The 20,615-nt window shown below is 46.2% G+C and overlaps 1 protein-coding gene across 2 annotated transcripts in view; it reads right to left on the bottom strand.

The window, feature by feature from the left end:
• Positions 1–2,498: 2,498 nt before the first annotated feature.
• The window catches only part of vars2 (valyl-tRNA synthetase 2, mitochondrial), a 45,668-nt gene continuing 27,551 nt past the window's right edge, over positions 2,499–20,615 (bottom strand). The window contains exons 20-30 of one of the 2 annotated variants that reach the window (XM_014178715.2): positions 20,253–20,378; positions 16,642–16,746; positions 12,944–13,012; positions 12,632–12,710; positions 9,823–9,953; positions 8,420–8,572; positions 7,982–8,254; positions 5,445–5,556; positions 4,587–4,789; positions 4,353–4,502; positions 2,499–3,659 (exon numbers count right to left, since the gene is read on the bottom strand). In XM_014178715.2, the coding sequence (XP_014034190.1) occupies positions 3,570–3,659; positions 4,353–4,502; positions 4,587–4,789; positions 5,445–5,556; positions 7,982–8,254; positions 8,420–8,572; positions 9,823–9,953; positions 12,632–12,710; positions 12,944–13,012; positions 16,642–16,746; positions 20,253–20,378 (1,491 nt within the window). In that variant the 3' untranslated portion in view covers positions 2,499–3,569. The remainder of the gene's footprint in view (positions 3,660–4,352; positions 4,503–4,586; positions 4,790–5,444; positions 5,557–7,981; positions 8,255–8,419; positions 8,573–9,822; positions 9,954–12,631; positions 12,711–12,943; positions 13,013–16,641; positions 16,747–20,252; positions 20,379–20,615) is intronic. The other variant, XM_014178716.2, reaches the window with a different exon arrangement.

Genomic DNA, 20,615 nt, shown 5'->3' with positions numbered 1-20,615 from the left:
ATATAGTGGACTAAGATTTGTGGCGACAGGGTAGCCTAGTGGTTAGAGCGTTGGTCTAGTAACCGAAAGGTTGCAAGTTCGAGTCTCCGAGCTGACAATGTACAAATCTGAACAAGGCAGTTAACTGTTCCGAGGCCGTCATTGAAAATAAGAATTTGTTCTTAACTGACTTGCCTAGTTAAATAAATCTTAATAAAAGTCCAAACTTCCCCCTTTGTCTAAGTTTTTTTTTAAAGCGCGTTATTTAGGAGTTCAAAGTCGAATTGAATTATAATGGAAATATGCAGATCTTTTCTACAACGGGACAATTGGATCTCCCTATCTCTGCCCCACCTCCTTGCTTATTCTACCCACTATGACTCATCTGTTCCCTATGAAGATGGGGGGGGATTTCTATTGGAGAAGCAGTTTCTGCCCATCACACTGGGGGATTCCATTGCGAAATGGGCTAGCTGAGCCCCATGCGTTCAAACACGGCAGGGTCTGAAGGTCATGCCGTCAAATCAAAGCCACGCATTCGAGATAGTTGTTTTTGACGAAAATGAAAACGTGTATCACTTTCACTAAGTTGGAGTAATAACATGTTCATTGTCCCTAGTTTATGCCTGCCCATACCATAACCTCATTTCCTGGGTGCTCAAAACGGCAACAAATTCAACAGAGTTGGAGGCTAATCTACTTAAGACATTGGCTCGAATCTAGGTTATGCCTTTAAGATTTCGAGAAAATTAACAACTAAGGAAGAAATTGTTCTCTTCTCAAACCCTGGCCTGGTCTGTTTCCCAAACATTTCCGGAAGTGTCGCGATGTTGTTGCCAACAACCGGATCCGGTTGTCAGGGATACAGGGGCGTCGCTAGTTGCTACAGTCATAAACCCCGCCCATTTAGACTATTGATCTTCTTAATAATATGTGATTTTTAAGCTGCTTTATTTTAGGGGTTTAGTGAAGGGGGGTAATTTTTTACCCTTAGGACAAGGGGAGTATAACCTAACCTTCACCACACTGCTGGCTTATGCCTTACCCTAACCTTAAATGAAGACCAAAAAAAGCACATTTATGTTTTCATGAATGTTTACTATATGTCATATTTTTACGGTGGCAACTAGTGGAAATCGGGATACAGACAGATACAGCTTTGGCAATGTAAACATATTTTTCACATGCCAATAAAGCACTTTGAATTTAATTGAAAGGAGCTTTGACTGAGATTTTCACAAAAGGAGATAAGAATCCCAGTGAAAAATTTATCCCAGCAGACTTTCGACTAATCGCGTCCACGTTTTCCCGCTGCGCCATGGGATCCCTTCCAAATAGCACGCGTTCATGTGCTAGTCGGAACTAGGAAACTTCCAACCTTCTAACTGGTTAAACATGGCTTCTTTTTGTAGGCACTAACTCCACCATGTTTCATTGGACAAAAGCCTATGGAGAAAATGAAAGGCTTTTTTTTTTTGAAAGGGCTTTTGGATAAACGCTGAAAATAAGGTTTGTGGTAAACACAGGTTTAATAGATTATCATGCTGAAACATGAGGTGATGGCAGCAGATTATTTCATCACGCTTTCTCTGTGCATTCAAAATGCAATCAATGAATTGCAATTGTGTTCATTGTCCCTAGCTTATGCCTGCCCATACCATAACCTCACCACCACCACCACCATGGTAAACTCTGTTCACAACGTTGACATCAGCAAACTGCTCGCTCACACAACACCATACGTCTGCGATCTGACCGGCAAAGTTGAAACTGTGATTCAACCATGAAGAGCACACTTCTCCCAGCGTACCAGTGGCCATCGAAGGTGAGCATTTTCCAACTGAAGTTGGTTACGATGCTGAACTGCAGTCAGGTCAAGACCCTGGTGAGGACGACAAGCACGCACATGAGCTTCCCTGAGACGGCTTCTGACAGTTTGTGCAGAAATTCTTCAGTTGCGCAAACCCATAGCTTCATCAGCTGTCCGGGTGGCTGGTCTCAGACGATCCTGCAGGTGAAGAAGCCGGATGTGGAGGTCCTGGGCTGGTGTGGTTACACGTGGTCTGCGGTTCTGAGGCCGGTTGGACGTACTGCCAAAATTCTTTAAAACGATGTTGGATGGGGCTTATGGTAGAGAAAGGAACATTAAATTCTCTGGCAACAGCTCTGGTGGACATTCCTGCAATCAGCATGCCAATTGTACGATCCTTCAAAATGTGAGACATCTGTGGCATTGTTGTGACAAAACTGCACATTTTAGAATGGCTTTTTATTGTCCCCAGCACAAGGTGCACCTGTATAATGATCATGCTGTTTAATCAGCTTCTTGATATGCCACACTTGTCAGATGGATTATCTTGGCAAAAAAGAAATGCTCACTAATACAAATCATTAAAATCCAGACAGAAAATATTTACACAAGAAGCAACCTAATATCACACAGTCAACCTCTCATTTCATTTAGTAAGTTCACCAATTTGTGCACAAAATTTGAGAGAAATATGCTTTTTATACATATGGAAAATTTCGGGGATATTTTATTTCAGCTCATGAAACACGGGACCAACACTTTACATGTTGCATACATTTTTTTGTTCGGTGTAATATTTGACTAAAACAATCATGTCAAACTTTGCTTATATTTTTATATAATAACATGCATCTCTCTATTATATGTGGGAATACTTTGGAACACATTTCCAAAATTAAAATAACTTGGAGCTGATTTTCTGGTGTTTTATAGCCTTTTATGTAATTTTTTTATAAAAAAAAAAAAATGAAAACACTTTTGCTCAGAACTTGGGGGGCCAAATAAAATCACCAGCGGGCCAAATTCGGCTGGGGAACCCTGGGATAGAGTATGCCGTTTTATGATGACAGACAAGTGGTATTATTTGAATAATGTATTATTTTACATTCATACCTATATGGCTTGACTCCAAGCAAGGGCCACCACTGTAGTTAGGGGTAGGGTCACCACTGTAGTTAGGGGTAGGGCCACCACTGTAGTTAGGGGTAGGGTCACCACTGTAGTTAGGGGTAGGGTCACCACTGTAGTTAGGGGTAGGGTCACCACTGTAGTTAGGGGTAGGGCCACCACTGTAGTTAGGGGTAGGGTCACCACTGTAGTTAGGGGTAGGGTCACCACTGTAGTTAGGGTTAGGGCCACCACTAGTTATTCCAGGGCCTGCAGTTCTTGGTGTTCAATGGCAGAAAACCTGGTAGTCCATGATTGATATAATCAATGTCCGATCCAGAGTTGAAGCCCTGCAGACAGACACTGCAGACAGACACTGCAGACAGTCAAGTTGTCCATGTAGAGGGAGGTCATCTCTCACTGTTACTGACTGTGTTTCAAATGGCACCCTATTCCCTACGTTGTGCACTACTTTAGACCAGGGTCCTATTCCTCACAGTGGTCATTTCTCTTCTTAAAATCTGATTTTAAACCTAACCACACTGCTAACCTTATGCCTAACCCCAACTTAAAATAAATTGGCTATCGTAAAAAAATTAATGAAAACAAAAATGTGCATTTTTTAAATATAACTTTGACTGTGGGGAACTAGTGAAAAACCCTACATAGTACACTACTTTTGACCAGAGTTGTGTTTCGGAGGTCCCTGTAGTGCTGACAGCTGCTCCTCAATGTTCCTCAGCTCCTGCTCCAAGGCTGAGATCTAAACGGATACATTCCATTGTGGGGGAAGGAATGAAGGCGGATAATTGAACAGAAACACAAAGCAACGGCTCTTTCAAGAACATCATCAATGGTTTACGTCCCAAATGGCACCCTATATCCTATATAGTGCACTACTTTTGACCAGAGCCTTATGAGGTAATAGGATGCCATTTTGGATGTAAACTGTAGACATGCTGGTATGTCGGCCATTTTGCTCCAGTTTACATCACCACATTAGATCACAGGATGAAAGCAAGTTTGCTCACGTGACAAATACAAAGGTTGTTATTGTGAGATCATGCACATGTTTTTTTTTCTACGGTATGCAAATACTGGACTATCTAAATGTCATGCTCAGCTACCGAACTCGTGATTTCCATGCCTGAATTAAAATGGTAAATCTATTTAATATTGAGAGGTCCGTCACTAGAGTCAAGTACAGTAGTACTTTATCATCTCAAGCATCAGCAATGACTACAAAGACAAGGATCAATAACACGAGCTAACTATGAGAGTTAAAAGTCTCATCGTCCAGGGAGATCTCCCAACATGTCATATAGCTCATTCTGTTGGTCACAGGAGACGGTGGCAAGTGAGTGTGTGAGGCATTCTGTCATCGGCCCGTTTATCTCACAAACACACACACCCTTGCCACATTTCATGCACCCACTTTTCAGTATTTATATCTTACCTTGTTCTCTGTCTCTACCCTCACTCGCTCTGGAACCTTCTCTAAGTAGTTTGGCACACGGGTTCGAGAGAGGGACTGTTCCAGTTTGGAGAGGAGCTTCTCTCTACGTTGGGAGAGCTGGAGACTAAGTTTGCTCACATTCACACCGCCCTGGAAGAAGGCAAACAACTCAGTACCATATTAGAATTGACCATTTCTAGAAATCTGTGAGATTACACTGAACCAGATGATTACCTGAACATTAAGGTGTAACTGACAGGAGTGGTCGACCACACCCACAGCACTGCCTTTAGGGGGAGGGGGGGCCGACGGGAAGGACAGGGAGCCGGCCCCCTGAGGACAGTGGAGGTGGAGCTTGGTGATTCGGCCCAGGGTCCGTACAGCAGGGCCAAAGTGGAGCAGGATCTGGGCTTGGCTGGGCGAACACACGGCCCACACTGGAACACAGAGGAAATGCCATTTATTAGTATACATGATTATGATTAATAATAATAATTATGATGAGATTATTCATATACATTCTAAAGAGAATCAAGCCATTAAATAGTCTGTCAGAAAGACGGTCCATATCTTTAACATATTTCAATCAGGTTTTTTGTCCAGCCTAAACTAGAACAGATAGGAAACATTATCCTTATTTGTAGAAAGCTTTGTCATGTTGATGAGAATATTATGACCACTGTTATGACGTACAGTTTAAATCAAATGGCTTGCCAGGGTGAATACACTGGTTCATCTAGAACTAACACACACAGTCTACTGTAATGCTCAGACGGAGAACACTGTTTACATGACGATCATAATGTTCACAAGACAGAATGAGTTTTTCCAGAGGGATGCTACATATCATAGATCAGATTTCGATCTGGTTCTGTCCAGTATACAACTCAGCTTGTAGAACATGCAATGGTCACATTAAAGCTCCGTTATAGTTCATCTGTCAAATCTCTGTGTGGTCGACTACTAAATCTGTGAGATCCATGAAGTAAAGTGTTTGCGACAACAACTTATCCAATACCAGGCCAACAGACATAACATTTATCTATCTATCCAGTTGAGTTAAGTTGTGACATTGATGTGACAATGACTTACTGTCAGGCTTCTCCTTGGTCATGCCACACTGGGCCCTGAGGGACCTGGCTACTCTCACCACTTCCTGGACCAGAGTGAAGTCTGCTTCCTCCTGTGGGAAGTGCCAGTGTGCCTGGCAGGAAGTTGAGCAGAAATATCAAGAGGGAGAGAGATAGATGGGAGAGAGAGATAGAGGTAAAACAAACCAAGGAAGAAGAGAAACCAAAACCACAGAAGTGACTAGTTTCTCAGCACTAATGACATTACCATAGTATACTCTTAGAAAAAAGGGTTCTCCAGCTGTCCCCATAAGATAACCCTTTTTTGTTCCAGGTAGAACCCTTTTTTGTTCCAGGTAGAACCCTTTTTTGTTCCAGGTAGAACCCTTTTTTGTTCCAGGTAGAACCCTTTTTTGTTCCAGGTAGAACCCTTTTTTGTTCCAGGTAGAACCCTTTTTTGTTCCAGGTAGAACCCTTTTTTGTTCCAGGTAGAAACCCTTTTTTGTTCCAGGTAGAACCCTTTTTTGTTCCAGGTAGAAACCCTTTTTTGTTCCAGGTAGAACCCTTTTTTGTTCCAGGTAGAACCCTTTTTTGTTCCAGGTAGAAACCCTTTTTTGTTCCAGGTAGAACCCTTTTTTGTTCCAGGTAGAACCCTTTTTTGTTCCAGGTAGAACCCTTTTTTGTTCCAGGTAGAAACCCTTTCCACAGAGGGTTCTACATGGAATCCAAAAGGGTTCTACCTGTAATCAAAAATGGTTCTTCAAAGGTTCTCCTATGGGGACAGCCGAAGAACCATTTTAGGTTCTAGATAGAATCTTTTTTTCTAAGTGTCCAAGCCTCATAAGTTGAATGATCCTCACAACTCTATAGCCAACAGGATTTCATTAAGTCTATAGCTTTCTAGTCAGTAGTTTTATAGCTATACAAATGCTATAAACCCCACACCAGTATGGACATAAATGGGTATAGAGTGAGTGTGTGTGTATTAATATCTACATAAACTCAGCAAAAAAAGAAACGTCCCTTTTTCAGGACCCTGTCTTTCAAAGATAATTCGTAAAAATCCAAATAACTTCACAGATCTTCATTGTAAAGGGTTTAAACACTGTTTTCCATGCTTGTTCAATGAACCATAAACAATTAATGAACATGCACCTGTGGAACGGTCGTTAAGACACTAACAGCTTACAGACGGTAGGCAATTAAGGTCACAGTTATGAAAACGTAGGACACTAAAGAGGCCTTTCTACTGACTCTGAAAAACACCAGAAGAAAGATGCCCAGGGTCCCTGCTCATCTGTGTGAACGTGCCTTAGGCATGCTGCAAGGAGCCATGAGGACTGCAGATGTGGTCAGGGCAATAAATTGCAATGGCCGTACTGTGACACGCCTAAGACAGCGCTACAGGGAGACAGGATGTACAGCTGATTGTCCTCGCAGTGGCAGACCACATGTAACACTTGCACAGGATCGGTACATCCGAACATCACACCTGTGGGACAGGTACAGGATGGCAACAACAACTGCCCAAGTTACACCAGGAATGCACAATCCCTCCATCAGTGCTCAGACTGTCCGCAAAAGGCTGAGAGAGGCTGGACTGAGGGCTTGTAGGCCTGTTGTAAGGCAGGTCCTCACCAGACATCACCGGCAACAACGTCGCCTATGGGCACAACCCCACCGTCGCTGGACCAGACAGGACTGGCAAAACGTGCTCTTCACTGACGAGTCGCGGTTTTGTCTCACCAGGGGTGATGGTCGGATTTGTGTTTATCGTCGAAGGAATGAGCGTTACAACGAGGCCTGTACTCTGGAGCGGGATCGATTTGGAGGTGGATGGTCCGTCATGGTCTGGGGCGGTGTGTCACAGCATCATCGGACTGAGCTTGTTGTCATTGCAGGCAATCTCAACGCTGTGCGTTACAGGGAAGACATCCTCCTCCCTCATGTGGTACACTTCCTGCAGGCTCATCCTGACATGACCCTCCAGCATGACAATGCCACCAGCCATACTGCTCGTTCTGTGCATGATTTCCTGCAAGACAGGAATGTCAGTGTTCTGCCATGGCCAACGAAGAGCCCGGATCTCAATCCCATTGAGCACGTCTGGGACCTGTTGGATCGGAGGGTGAGAGCTTGGGCCATTCCCCCCCCAGAAATGTCCGGGAACTTGCAGGTGCCTTGGTGGAAGAGTAAGGTAACATCTCACAGCAAGAACTGTCAAATCTGGTGCAGTCCATGAGGAGGAGATGCACTGCAGTACTTAATGCAGCTGGTGGCCACACCAGATACTGACTGTTACTTTGATTTAGACCCCCCCCCCTTTGTTCAGGGACACATTATTCCATTTCTGTTCGTCACATGTCTGTGGAATTTGTTCAGTTTATGTCTCAGTTGTTGAATCTTGTTGTGTTCATACAAATATTTGCACATGTTTAGTTCGCTGAAAATACACGCAGTTGACAGTGAGAGGACGTTTCTTTTTTTTGCTGATTTTACTACACATTTCAGTTGTGCAACTGACTTAGGACCCCCCTTTCCCCCCTACTACTCTCTTACCAGTTGTGAAGACTGTGGGTATGGCTGTAGACACAAGCTAGCCACGGACCTACCACCACCCTCTCCCCTGAGAAGGTAGAGCCTCTGCCACAGCTCCTCAGTGAGGAAGGGCATGAAGGGAGAGAGGAGGGCCAGAGACACACACACACAGTGGTAGAGAACAGCCCTGACCACCTGCTTCTCTCTCTGGCTACCTCTCCCAGTGTGCACTGTGTCGATCTGACCCAACGCCCCGGCGCCAGAGTCCTGGCTCAGCACTGGCTTGATGCACTCCTACACCACACAGAGAGAGAGAGAGAGAGAGAGAGAGAGAGAGAGAGGAAGTTAAATAGAAAGAGTTGTAGAGATCGGGGGAAGACAACAGAGAGAAGACAGAGCGTTTCTCTCCAGTCGTTGATGTCCGTTACTAAACTACAGTCCATGACAGATTCTCCTCACCAGGTAGATGTCACAGAGGCTGTGCAGCCAGAAGGAGTGCAGGGCAGCAGTAACAGAGTGGAGTTCATATCTCTCAAAGCCCTGCTCACACTGGAGCACAGTGCTATAGAGTCTAGAACAAACCCACTGGTCCATACTGTTCAGAGGAGAGGTCTGGACAGAAAGAGAGGAAGAGACCGAGAGAGAGTCATATTTACAATATATATTTCCAGCTATAACCAGGTTTCCATCCCACCTTTTTATGCCAGTAAAAATGTCACAACAGGCCTAATGGAAACAGAACAAACTTTCCAACAAAACAAAACGAAATACACTAAACAACGTGGGATCTTTTTGCATCTATAAAATGAACAATGGAAGAAATGGCGGTAGAAATTCCTTTTATGTGTAAATATTGATATCATAACCATCACATCAAAGTAAACCTGTAGTCACACGATGATATGGTGTGTGTGTGGTCCTCCCACTACGACTCGGGAAAACATGCAGTTTACTAGGCTACAGATGAAATAACTTACGATGACGTGATGAGTCCATGCTTGCCTGCCTTTCGACAATAAAAGTAATCCTTCTCTTTTGTCCATAATAATGTCATTATGTAGGGAGCCTGTATCTGTGAGCTGTTGGCTAGAGAGCGCGTGCCAAGACCAGAGTGGGTCATTTGTTTTGGGACAGAATGATCAGAAGAGTTATAAACGAGATGGAAAGCCATTTAACTTGTATTTTTTATTCGTTACATGGGAATCTAAGGTATTTGTATGTGCTCTACGTCATCACAGCCTGTTATCTGCAACAAGTCCATTTTATGGAAACACATTTCTGCTGGGAAAATAAGCACACTGATTTTATGCGGATTTTAGAATATACGCATGAAAATCCGTCGGCCAATGGCGAAAGTGCATAAAAATGGCAGAATTAAGATATGACGTAATTGTTTAAAGCACTACCCGCTGACTGTTTAAACTACGGCATGCGACATGGTTCAATGTGCCAATAAAATCAGCACAATCTACAGGTTTTTTTTTTCTTCTCATTTCCGGCGTCTGGAAGCTAAAAACAGGGATCATGTATACTCTGCTAATGACCTTACGAAAAAAATATAACGGAGAGAAATGTACTATACGGAGAGAACTAGCAAAACCAGGAATTTGTGTTAAGTGCACATTGGCCGCCATCTTTATGCCCCTCAACTACTGGATGGAAACCTAGTTTATAACAAACAGGAATTAAGGTATTTAAATGACTGGAAAATCAGTGATCAGTGATTATTATGGGGAGAATCCTAACTTCCCACATTTTCCCTTTAGTCTCCCAGTGACGTTAACGCAGGACGAAGTGAAAATGTGACATGGATATAATATTGTCATGTCTGTTGGTGTTCCACTACAGTATGAATCCATTACCTGTTCCAGTGTTCCCAGTTCAGCCCCTCTGTCCTCCAGTACACCCAGCATGAATCTCACTGTCTGCCACATCTTGTTACAGAAGTGTCTACAGCTCAGCACCTGGGACACGGACAGACTGATGTCCTCACCTGATGGACGGACAGAGAGAGAGACAGACAGACAGACAGACAGACAGACAGACAGACAGAGCATGAGACAGACAGACAGACAGAGCATGAGACAGACAGACAGACAGAGCATGAGACAGACAGACACGACACGAAGAAAACAGACGCGACAGACAGACAGACAGACAGACAGACAGAGCATGAGACAGACAGACAGACAGAGCATGAGACAGACAGACAGACAGAGCATGAGACAGACAGACAGACAGAGCATGAGACAGACAGACAGACAGACAAGACAGACAGACAGACAGACAGAGCATAAGACAGACAGACAGACAGACAGAGCATGAGACAGACAGACAGACAGACAGACAGACAGACAGACAGACAGACAGACAGACAGACAGACAGACAGACAGACAGACAGACAGACAGACAGACAGACAGACAGAGACAGTGATATTGTAGCTATGGAAACAAACAGTTTTTTTGTGTCAGAACTTTGGAAGACTACCTGGGCTATTCTCAAGAGGAAAAACTACAAAGAGACCTGGAGTTTGATAAATAGACCTCTTTCATCAGATAAAACACCTGAAGTGAGGGAGACTCAGGGAGTCACTCACCCTGGGCCTTGTGAGAACAGAGTCACTCACCCTGGGCCTTGTAAGAACAGAGTCACTCACCCTGGGCCTTGTAAGAGCAGAGTCACTCACCCTGGGCCTTGTGAGAGCAGAGTCACTCACCCTGGGCCTTGTGAGAGCAGAGTCACTCACCCTGGGCCTTGTGAGAGCAGAGTCACTCACCCTGGGCCTTGTGAGAACAGTCACTCACCCTGGGCCTTGTGAGAACAGAGTCACTCACCCTGGGCCTTGTGAGAACAGAGTCACTCACCCTGGGCCTTGTAAGAACAGAGTCACTCACCCTGGGCCTTGTGAGAACAGAGTCACTCACCCTGGGCCTTGTGAGAACAGAGTCACTCACCCTGGGCCTTGTGAGAACAGAGTCACTCACCCTGGGCCTTGTGAGAACAGAGTCACTCACCCTGGGCCTTGTGAGAACAGAGTCACTCACCCTGGGCCTTGTGAGAACAGAGTCACTCACCCTGGGCCTTGTGAGAACAGAGTCACTCACCCTGGGCCTTGTGAGAACAGAGTCACTCACCCTGGGCCTTGTGAGAACGAGTCACTCACCCTGGGCCTTGTGAGAACAGTCACTCACCCTGGGCCTTGTGAGAACAGAGTCACTCACCCTGGGCCTTGTGAGAACAGAGTCACTCACCCTGGGCCTTGTAAGAACAGAGTCACTCACCCTGGGCCTTGTAAGAACAGAGTCACTCACCCTGGGCCTTGTAAGAACAGAGTCACTCACCCTGGGCCTTGTAAGAACAGAGTCACTCACCCTGGGCCTTGTAAGAACAGAGTCACTCACCCTGGGCCTTGTAAGAACAGAGTCACTCACCCTGGGCCTTGTAAGAGCAGTCACTCATCCTGGGCCTTGTAAGAGCAGTCACTCATCCTGGGCCTTGTAAGAACAGAGTCACTCACCCTGGGCCTTGTGAGAACAGTCACTCACCCTGGGCCTTGTAAGAACAGTCACTCACCCTGGGCCTTGTAAGAGCAGAGTCACTCACCCTGGGCCTTGTAAGAGCAGAGTCACTCACCCTGGGCCTTGTAAGAACAGTGACTCACCCTGGGCCTTGTGAGAACAGAGTCACTCACCCTGGGCCTTGTAAGAGCAGAGTCACTCACCCTGGGCCTTGTAAGAGCAGAGTCACTCACGCTGGGCCTTGTAAGAGCAGAGTCACTCACCCTGGGCCTTGTAAGAGCAGAGTCACTCACCCTGGGCCTTGTGAGAACAGAGTCACTCACCCTGGGCCTTGTGAGAACAGAGTCACTCACCCTGGGCCTTGTGAGAACAGAGTCACTCACCCTGGGCCTTGTAAGAACAGAGTCACTCACCCTGGGCCTTGTAAGAACAGAGTCACTCACCCTGGGCCTTGTAAGAAAAGAGTCACTCACCCTGGGCCTTGTAAGAAAAGAGTCACTCACCCTGGGCCTTGTAAGAAAAGAGTCACTCACCCTGGGCCTTGTAAGAGCAGAGTCACTCACCCTGGGCCTTGTAAGAACAGTCACTCACCCTGGGCCTTGTAAGAACAGTCACTCACCCTGGGCCTTGTAAGAACAGTCACTCACCCTGGGCCTTGTAAGAGCAGTCACTCACCCTGGGCCTTGTAAGAACAGAGTCACTCACCCTGGGCCTTGTGAGAACAGAGTCACTCACCCTGGGCCTTGTGAGAACAGAGTCACTCACCCTGGGCCTTGTAAGAGCAGAGTCACTCACCCTGGGCCTTGTGAGAGCAGAGTCACTCACCCTGGGCCTTGTAAGAGCAGAGTCACTCACCCTGGGCCTTGTAAGAGCAGAGTCACTCACCCTGGGCCTTGTAAGAACAGTGACTCACCCTGGGCCTTGTGAGAACAGAGTCACTCACCCTGGGCCTTGTAAGAGCAGAGTCACTCACCCTGGGCCTTGTAAGAGCAGAGTCACTCACCCTGGGCCTTGTAAGAGCAGAGTCACTCACCCTGGGCCTTGTAAGAGCAGAGTCACTCACCCTGGGCCTTGTAAGAGCAGAGTCACTCACCCTGGACCTTGTGAGAACAGAGTCACTCACCCTGGGCCTTGTAAGAGCAGTCACTCACCCTGGGCCTTGTGAGAGCAGAGAGCGAAGCGGAGCGCGTCAGTACCACACTCTGGGATCCCCTTAGGGAAGTCTTTCCTCTGGACGCCACAGGGGACAGAGAGACAGGAGTCAGGGGCTGTATCCCAAAATGGCACCCTAGTCCATATTCAGCACACTACTTTAGGTCTTTGGTCATGTGGAATAGGGTGCCATTTGGGACACAGTCAGGGAGAGAGCACAGATGAAGTAAATGAACATGCCCACTCAGACGGAACTACCACAAATGACTGAGAGGAGGGAGTCGAGGGACGGCGGTGGGCAACTGACTGACCTGCGCTTCCATGGCAACCATGCTCTCACGAGGGTCAAGGTTGCCCTCCTTCACTTTCTCTTGGAGCCTCTGAGGGGGGAGAGAGAGAGAGAGAGAGAGAGAGAGAGAGAACAAATGTGTGGTTTAAACTGGCAAAAAACACACACATTTCTTTCCACAGGGCTGTAGGGTGAGACAGGGATGCAGCTTAATCCACACCCTCTTCAACATATATATCAACGAATTGGCGAGGGCACTAGAACAGTCTGCAGCACCCGGCCTCACCCTACTAGAATCTATCAAATGTCTACAGTTTGATGATGATCTGGTGCTTCTGTCACCAACCAAGGAGGGCCTACAGCAGCACCTAGATCTTCTGCACAGATTCTGTCAGACCTGGGCCCTGACAGTAAATCTCAGTGAGACAAAAACAATGCTGTTTCAAAAAAGGTCCAGTTGCCATGACCACAAATACAAATTCCATCTAGACACCGTTGCCCTACAGCACAAATAACTATACATACCTCGGCCTAAACATCAGCGCCACAGGTAACTTCCACAAAGCTGTGAACGAGCTGAGAGACAAGGCAAGAATGGCCTTCTATGCCATCAAAAGGATCATAACATTTGACATACCAATTAGGATCTGGATAAAAATACCTGAATCAGTTATAGAACCCATTGTCCTTTATGGTTGTGAGGTCTGGGCTCCGCTCACCAACCAAGAATTCACAAAATGGGACAAACACCAAAATTGAGACTCTGCATGCAGAAATCTGCCAAAATATCCTCTGTGTACAACGTAAAACACCAAATAATGCATGCAGATCAGAATTAAGCTGATACCCGCTGACTATCAGAAACCAGGAAAAGAGCCGTTAAATTCTACAACCACCTAAAAGGAAGTGATTCCCAAACCTTCCATAACAAAGCCATCACCTACAGAGAGATGAACCTGGAGAAGAGTCCCCTAAGCAAGCTGGTCCTGGGGCTCTGTTCACAAACACAAACAGACCCCACAGAGCCCCAGGACAGCAACACAATTAGACCCAACCAAATCATGTGAAAACAAAAATATAATTACTTGACATTTTGGAAAGAATTAACAAGAAACAGAGCAAACTAGAATGCTATTTGTCCCTAAACAGAGAGTACACAGTGGCAGAATACCAAACCACTGTGACTGACCCAAACTTAAGGAAAGCTTTGACTATGTACAGACACAGTGAGCAGAGCCTTGCTATTGAGAAAGGCCGCCGTAGGCAGACCTGGCTCTCAAGAGAAGACAGGCTATGTGCACACTGCCCACAAAATGAGGTGGAAACTGAGCTGCACTTCCTAACCTCCTGTCCAATATATGACCATATTAGAGACACATATTTCCCTCAGATTACACAGATACACAAAGAATTTGAAAACAAATGCAATTTTGATAAACTCCCATATCTACTGAGTGAAATACCACAGTGTGTCATCACAGCAACAAGATGTGTGACCTGTTGCCACAAGAAAAGGTCAACCAGTGAAGAACAAACACCATTGTAAATACAACCCAGATTTATGTTGATTTACTTTCCCTTTTGTACTTTAATAACTATTTGCACATCGTTACAACACTGTATAAAGACATAATATGACATTTGAAATGTCTATTCTTTTGAAGTGTAAAGTTTACTGTTCATATTTTGTTTACTTCACTTTTGTTTATTATTTACTCAACTTGCTTTGGGAATGTAAACATGTTTCCCATGCCAATAAAGCCCCTTAAATTAAATTTGAGAGAGAAAGAGCGAGAGATAGGAGAGAGAAGACAAATAGTGGGAGAGAGAGAGAGATAGGAGAGAGAAGACATACATAGTGGGAGAGAGAGAGAGATAGGAGAGAGAAGACATACATAGTGGGAGAGAGAGAGAGATAGGAGAGAGAAGACATACATAGTGGGAGAGAGAGAGAGATAGGAGAGAGAAGACATACATAGTGGGAGAGAGAGAGAGATAGGAGAGAGAAGACATACATAGTGGGAGAGAGCGAGAGATAGGAGAGAGAAGACATACATAGTGGGAGAGAGAGAGAGATAGGAGAGAGAAGACATACATAGTGGGAGAGAGCGAGAGATAGGAGAGAGAAGACATACATAGTGGGAGAGAGCGAGAGATAGGAGAGAGAAGACATACATAGTGGGAGAGAGCGAGAGATAGGAGAGAGAAGACATACATAGTGGGAGAGAGCGAGAGATAGGAGAGAGAAGACATACATAGTGGGAGAGAGAGAGAGATAGGAGAGAGAAGACATACATAGTGGGAGAGAGCGAGAGATAGGAGAGAGAAGACATACATAGTGGGAGAGAGCGAGAGATAGGAGAGAGAAGACATACATAGTGGGAGAGAGAGAGAGATAGGAGAGAGAAGACATACATAGTGGGAGAGAGCGGGAGACATACATAGTGGGAGAGAGAGAGAGATAGGAGAGAGAAGACATACATAGTGGGAGAGAGCGAGAGATAGGAGAGAGAAGACATACATAGTGGGAGAGAGAGAGAGATAGGAGAGAGAAGACATACATAGTGGGAGAGAGAGAGAGATAGGAGAGAGAAGACATACATAGTGGGAGAGAGCGAGAGATAGGAGAGAGAAGACATAAATAGTAGGAGAGAGAGAGGACAGTGAGCTGTTGTAATATGTCATGACTTTTTAATCATGCTAGGTAAAATATTAGAATGGGAGAGCTCCACTACAGGGCAGATTGCCAAGAGCATATTTCCACTGCAGCAAGACATCCTCTTCTCTGCTCACCCTTCTCTGCTCACCCTTCTCTCTCTCTCTGTTGTTTTTACAGCCCAGAACAAGATTATCAATTCTGTGGGAGTAATGTCCTTCCAGCACCACCATTATTTAGCGTTCTAATAGATGTCGTTACTCCTAACAAGTCCTCTGTCTCCCGGCCAGACAGGCTGGACAGGCCTGACCATGTTACTCCTAACAAGTCCTCTGTCTCCCGGCCAGACAGGCTGGACAGGCCTGACCATGTTACTCCTAACAAGTCCTCTGTCTCCCGGCCAGACAGGCTGGACAGGCCTGACCATGTTACTCCTAACAAGTCCTCTGTCTCCCGGCCAGACAGGCTGGACAGGCCTGACCATGTTACTCCTAACAAGTCCTCTGTCTCCCGGCCAGACAGGCTGGACAGGCCTGACCGTGTTACTCCTAACAAGTCCTCTGTCTCCCGGCCAGACAGGCTGGACAGGCCTGACCATGTTACTCCTAACAAGTCCTCTGTCTCCCGGCCAGACAGGCTGGACAGGCCTGACCATGTTACTCCTAACAAGTCCTCTGTCTCCCGGCCAGACAGGCTGGACAGGCCTGACCGTGTTACTCCTAACAAGTCCTCTGTCTCCCGGCCAGACAGGCTGGACAGGCCTGACCATGTTACTCCTAACAAGTCCTCTGTCTCCCGGCCAGACAGGCTGGACAGGCCTGACCGTGTTACTCCTAACAAGTCCTCTGTCTCCCGGCCAGACAGGCTGGACAGGCCTGACCATGTTACTCCTAACAAGTCCTCTGTCTCCCGGCCAGACAGGCTGGACAGGCCTGACCGTGTTACTCCTAACAAGTCCTCTGTCTCCCGGCCAGACAGGCTGGACAGGCCTGACCATGTTACTCCTAACAAGTCCTCTGTCTCCCGGCCAGACAGGCTGGACAGGCCTGACTGTGTGTGTGTACCTCCAGAGAGATGCCAGAGATAACATCTAAAGGGTCGATGACATTGCCCAGAGATTTGCTCATCTTCCTGCCATGCTTATCCCTCACCAGAGAGTGGAGGAGCACCTGGGAAAGAGAGAGAGAGAGAACAAAAGAGGGAGGGAGAGAGAAATAGAGAGATGGGGAGGGAGACAGAGAGAGTAAGAATAAAGGCTGTAATTTATACTTTATCAGACACTGTTAATATCAGGCCCCGTGGTCGTTAATATCAGACCCCGTTGTCGTTAATATCAGACCCCGTTGTCGTTAATATCAGACCCCGTTGTCGCTAATATCAGACCCCGTTGTCGCTAATATCAGACCCCGTTGTCGTTAATATCAGACCCCGTTGTCGCTAATATCAGACCCCGTTGTCGTTTATGCAGTTCGACAGGGTGTTATCTACCTGTTTGAAGGGACAGGGTGTTATCTACCTGTTTGAAGGGACAGGGTGTTATCTACCTGTTTGAAGGGACAGGGTGTTATCTACCTGTTTGAAGGGACAGGGTGTTATCTACCTGTTTGAAGGGACAGGGTGTTATCTACCTGTTTGAAGGGACAGGGTGTTATCTACCTGTTTGAAGGGACAGGGTGTTATCTACCTGTTTGAAGGGACAGGGTGTTATCTACCTGTTTGAAGGGACAGGGTGTTATCTACCTGTTTGAAGGGACAGGATGTTATCTACCTGTTTGAAGGGACAGGGTGTTATCTACCTGTTTGAAGGGACAGGGTGTTAGCTACCTGTTTGAAGGGACAGGGTGTTATCTACCTGTTTGAAGGGACAGGGTGTTATCTACCTGTTTGAAGGGACAGGGTGTTATCTACCTGTTTGAAGGGACAGGATGTTATCTACCTGTTTGAAGGGACAGGGTGTTATCTACCTGTTTGAAGGGACAGGGTGTTATCTACCTGTTTGAAGGGACAGGATGTTATCTACCTGTTTGAAGGGACAGGGTGTTATCTACCTGTTTGAAGGGACAGGGTGTTATCTACCTGTTTGAAGGGACAGGGTGTTATCTACCTGTTTGAAGGGACAGGGTGTTATCTACCTGTTTGAAGGGACAGGGTGTTATCTACCTGTTTGAAGGGACAGGGTGTTATCTACCTGTTTGAAGGGACAGGGTGTTATCTACCTGTTTGAAGGGACAGGATGTTATCTACCTGTTTGAAGGGACAGGGTGTTATCTACCTGTTTGAAGGGACAGGATGTTAGCTACCTGTTTGAAGGGACAGGATGTTAGCTACCTGTTTGAAGGGACAGGGTGTTATCTACCTGTTTGAAGGGACAGGGTGTTATCTACCTGTTTGAAGGGACAGGATGTTATCTACCTGTTTGAAGGGACAGGGTGTTATCTACCTGTTTGAAGGGACAGGATGTTATCTACCTGTTTGAAGGGACAGGATGTTAGCTACCTGTTTGAAGGGACAGGGTGTTAGCTACCTGTTTGAAGGGACAGGGTGTTAGCTACCTGTTTGAAGGGACAGGGTGTTATCTACCTGTTTGAAGGGACAGGGTGTTATCTACCTGTTTGACAGGATGTTAGCTACCTGTTTGAAGGGACAGGATGTTAGCTACCTGTTTGAAGGGACAGGGTGTTATCTACCTGTTTGAAGGGACAGGGTGTTATCTACCTGTTTGAAGGGACAGGGTGTTAGCTACCTGTTTGAAGGGACAGGGTGTTATCTACCTGTTTGAAGGGACAGGGTGTTATCTACCTGTTTGAAGGGACAGGGTGTTATCTACCTGTTTGAAGGGACAGGGTGTTATCTACCTGTTTGAAGGGACAGGATGTTATCTACCTGTTTGAAGGGACAGGGTGTTATCTACCTGTTTGAAGGGACAGGGTGTTAGCTACCTGTTTGAAGGGACAGGGTGTTATCTACCTGTTTGAAGGGACAGGGTGTTATCTACCTGTTTGAAGGGACAGGGTGTTAGCTACCTGTTTGAAGGGACAGGGTGTTAGCTACCTGTTTGAAGGGACAGGATGTTAGCTACCTGTTTGAAGGGACAGGATGTTAGCTACCTGTTTGAAGGGACAGGGTGTTATCTACCTGTTTGAAGGGACAGGATGTTAGCTACCTGTTTGAAGGGACAGGGTGTTAGCTACCTGTTTGAAGGGACAGGGTGTTATCTACCTGTTTGAAGGGACAGGATGTTAGCTACCTGTTTGAAGGGACAGGGTGTTATCTACCTGTTTGAAGGGACAGGATGTTATCTACCTGTTTGAAGGGACAGGGTGTTAGCTACCTGTTTGAAGGGACAGGGTGTTATCTACCTGTTTGAAGGGACAGGGTGTTATCTACCTGTTTGAAGGGACAGGGTGTTAGCTACCTGTTTGAAGGGACAGGGTGTTATCTACCTGTTTGAAGGGACAGGGTGTTATCTACCTGTTTGAAGGGACAGGGTGTTATCTACCTGTTTGAAGGGACAGGGTGTTATCTACCTGTTTGAAGGGACAGGGTGTTAGCTACCTGTTTGAAGGGACAGGGTGTTATCTACCTGTTTGAAGGGACAGGGTGTTAGCTACCTGTTTGAAGGGACAGGGTGTTATCTACCTGTTTGAAGGGACAGGGTGTTATCGACCTGTTGGAAGGGACAGGATGTTAGCTACCTGTTTGAAGGGACAGGGTGTTATCTACCTGTTTGAAGGGACAGGATGTTATCTACCTGTTTGAAGGGACAGGATGTTAGCTACCTGTTTGAAGGGACAGGGTGTTATCTACCTGTTTGAAGGGACAGGGTGTTATCTACCTGTTTGAAGGGACAGGATGTTAGCTACCTGTTTGAAGGGACATGGTGTTATCTACCTGTTTGAAGGGACAGGATGTTATCTACCTGTTTGAAGGGACAGGGTGTTATCTACCTGTTTGAAGGGACAGGGTGTTATCTACCTGTTTGAAGGGACAGGGTGTTATCTACCTGTTTGAAGGGACAGGGTGTTATCTACCTGTTTGAAGGGACAGGGTGTTATCTACCTGTTTGAAGGGACAGGGTGTTATCTACCTGTTTGAAGGGACAGGGTGTTATCTACCTGTTTGAAGGGACAGGGTGTTATCTACCTGTTTGAAGGGACAGGGTGTTATCTACCTGTTTGAAGGGACAGGGTGTTATCTACCTGTTTGAAGGGACAGGGTGTTATCTACCTGTTTGAAGGGACAGGGTGTTATCTACCTGTTTGAAGGGACAGGGTGTTATCTACCTGTTTGAAGGGACAGGGTGTTATCTACCTGTTTGAAGGGACAGGGTGTTATCTACCTGTTTGAAGGGACAGGGTGTTATCTACCTGTTTGAAGGGACAGGGTGTTATCTACCTGTTTGAAGGGACAGGGTGTTATCTACCTGTTTGAAGGGACAGGATGTTATCTACCTGTTTGAAGGGACAGGATGTTAGCTACCTGTTTGAAGGGACAGGATGTTATCTACCTGTTTGAAGGGACAGGATGTTAGCTACCTGTTTGAAGGGACAGGATGTTAGCTACCTGTTTGAAGGGACAGGGTGTTAGCTACCTGTTTGAAGGGACAGGATGTTATCTACCTGTTTGAAGGGACAGGATGTTATCTACCTGTTTGAAGGGACAGGATGTTAGCTACCTGTTTGAAGGGCAGCTGCCCAGTCAGTTCTGTGCCAAGCATCACCATCCTGGCCACCCAGAAGAAGATGAGGTCACTTCCTGTTTCCAGGATAGTGTTGGGGTAGAATTGCCTCAGGTCACTTGTCTGTGGGGGCATATTTGTAGGGGACACAACACGTCAAGTAAGCGTGAGGAAGTGTGGGCACTACATGGGGCATATTTTAGTGGTTGATATCATGAGTCCTAGGCAATACATTGGATGCCTGAAAAGGCACCCTATTCCCTACATAGTGCACTACTTTTGACCAGAGCCCTATGGGGAACAAGGTGCCATTTGGGACACAGAATTTCTTTGTTTGTGAAAAGTGACCCATATGGGGGG

This window comes from Salmo salar, chromosome ssa27 (genome assembly GCF_905237065.1).
Source record: "Salmo salar chromosome ssa27, Ssal_v3.1, whole genome shotgun sequence".
NCBI classification, from domain to species: domain Eukaryota; kingdom Metazoa; phylum Chordata; class Actinopteri; order Salmoniformes; family Salmonidae; genus Salmo; species Salmo salar.
The sequence above is the reverse complement of the archived record's forward strand: the minus strand, read 5'-3'. Positions and strand labels throughout refer to the sequence as shown.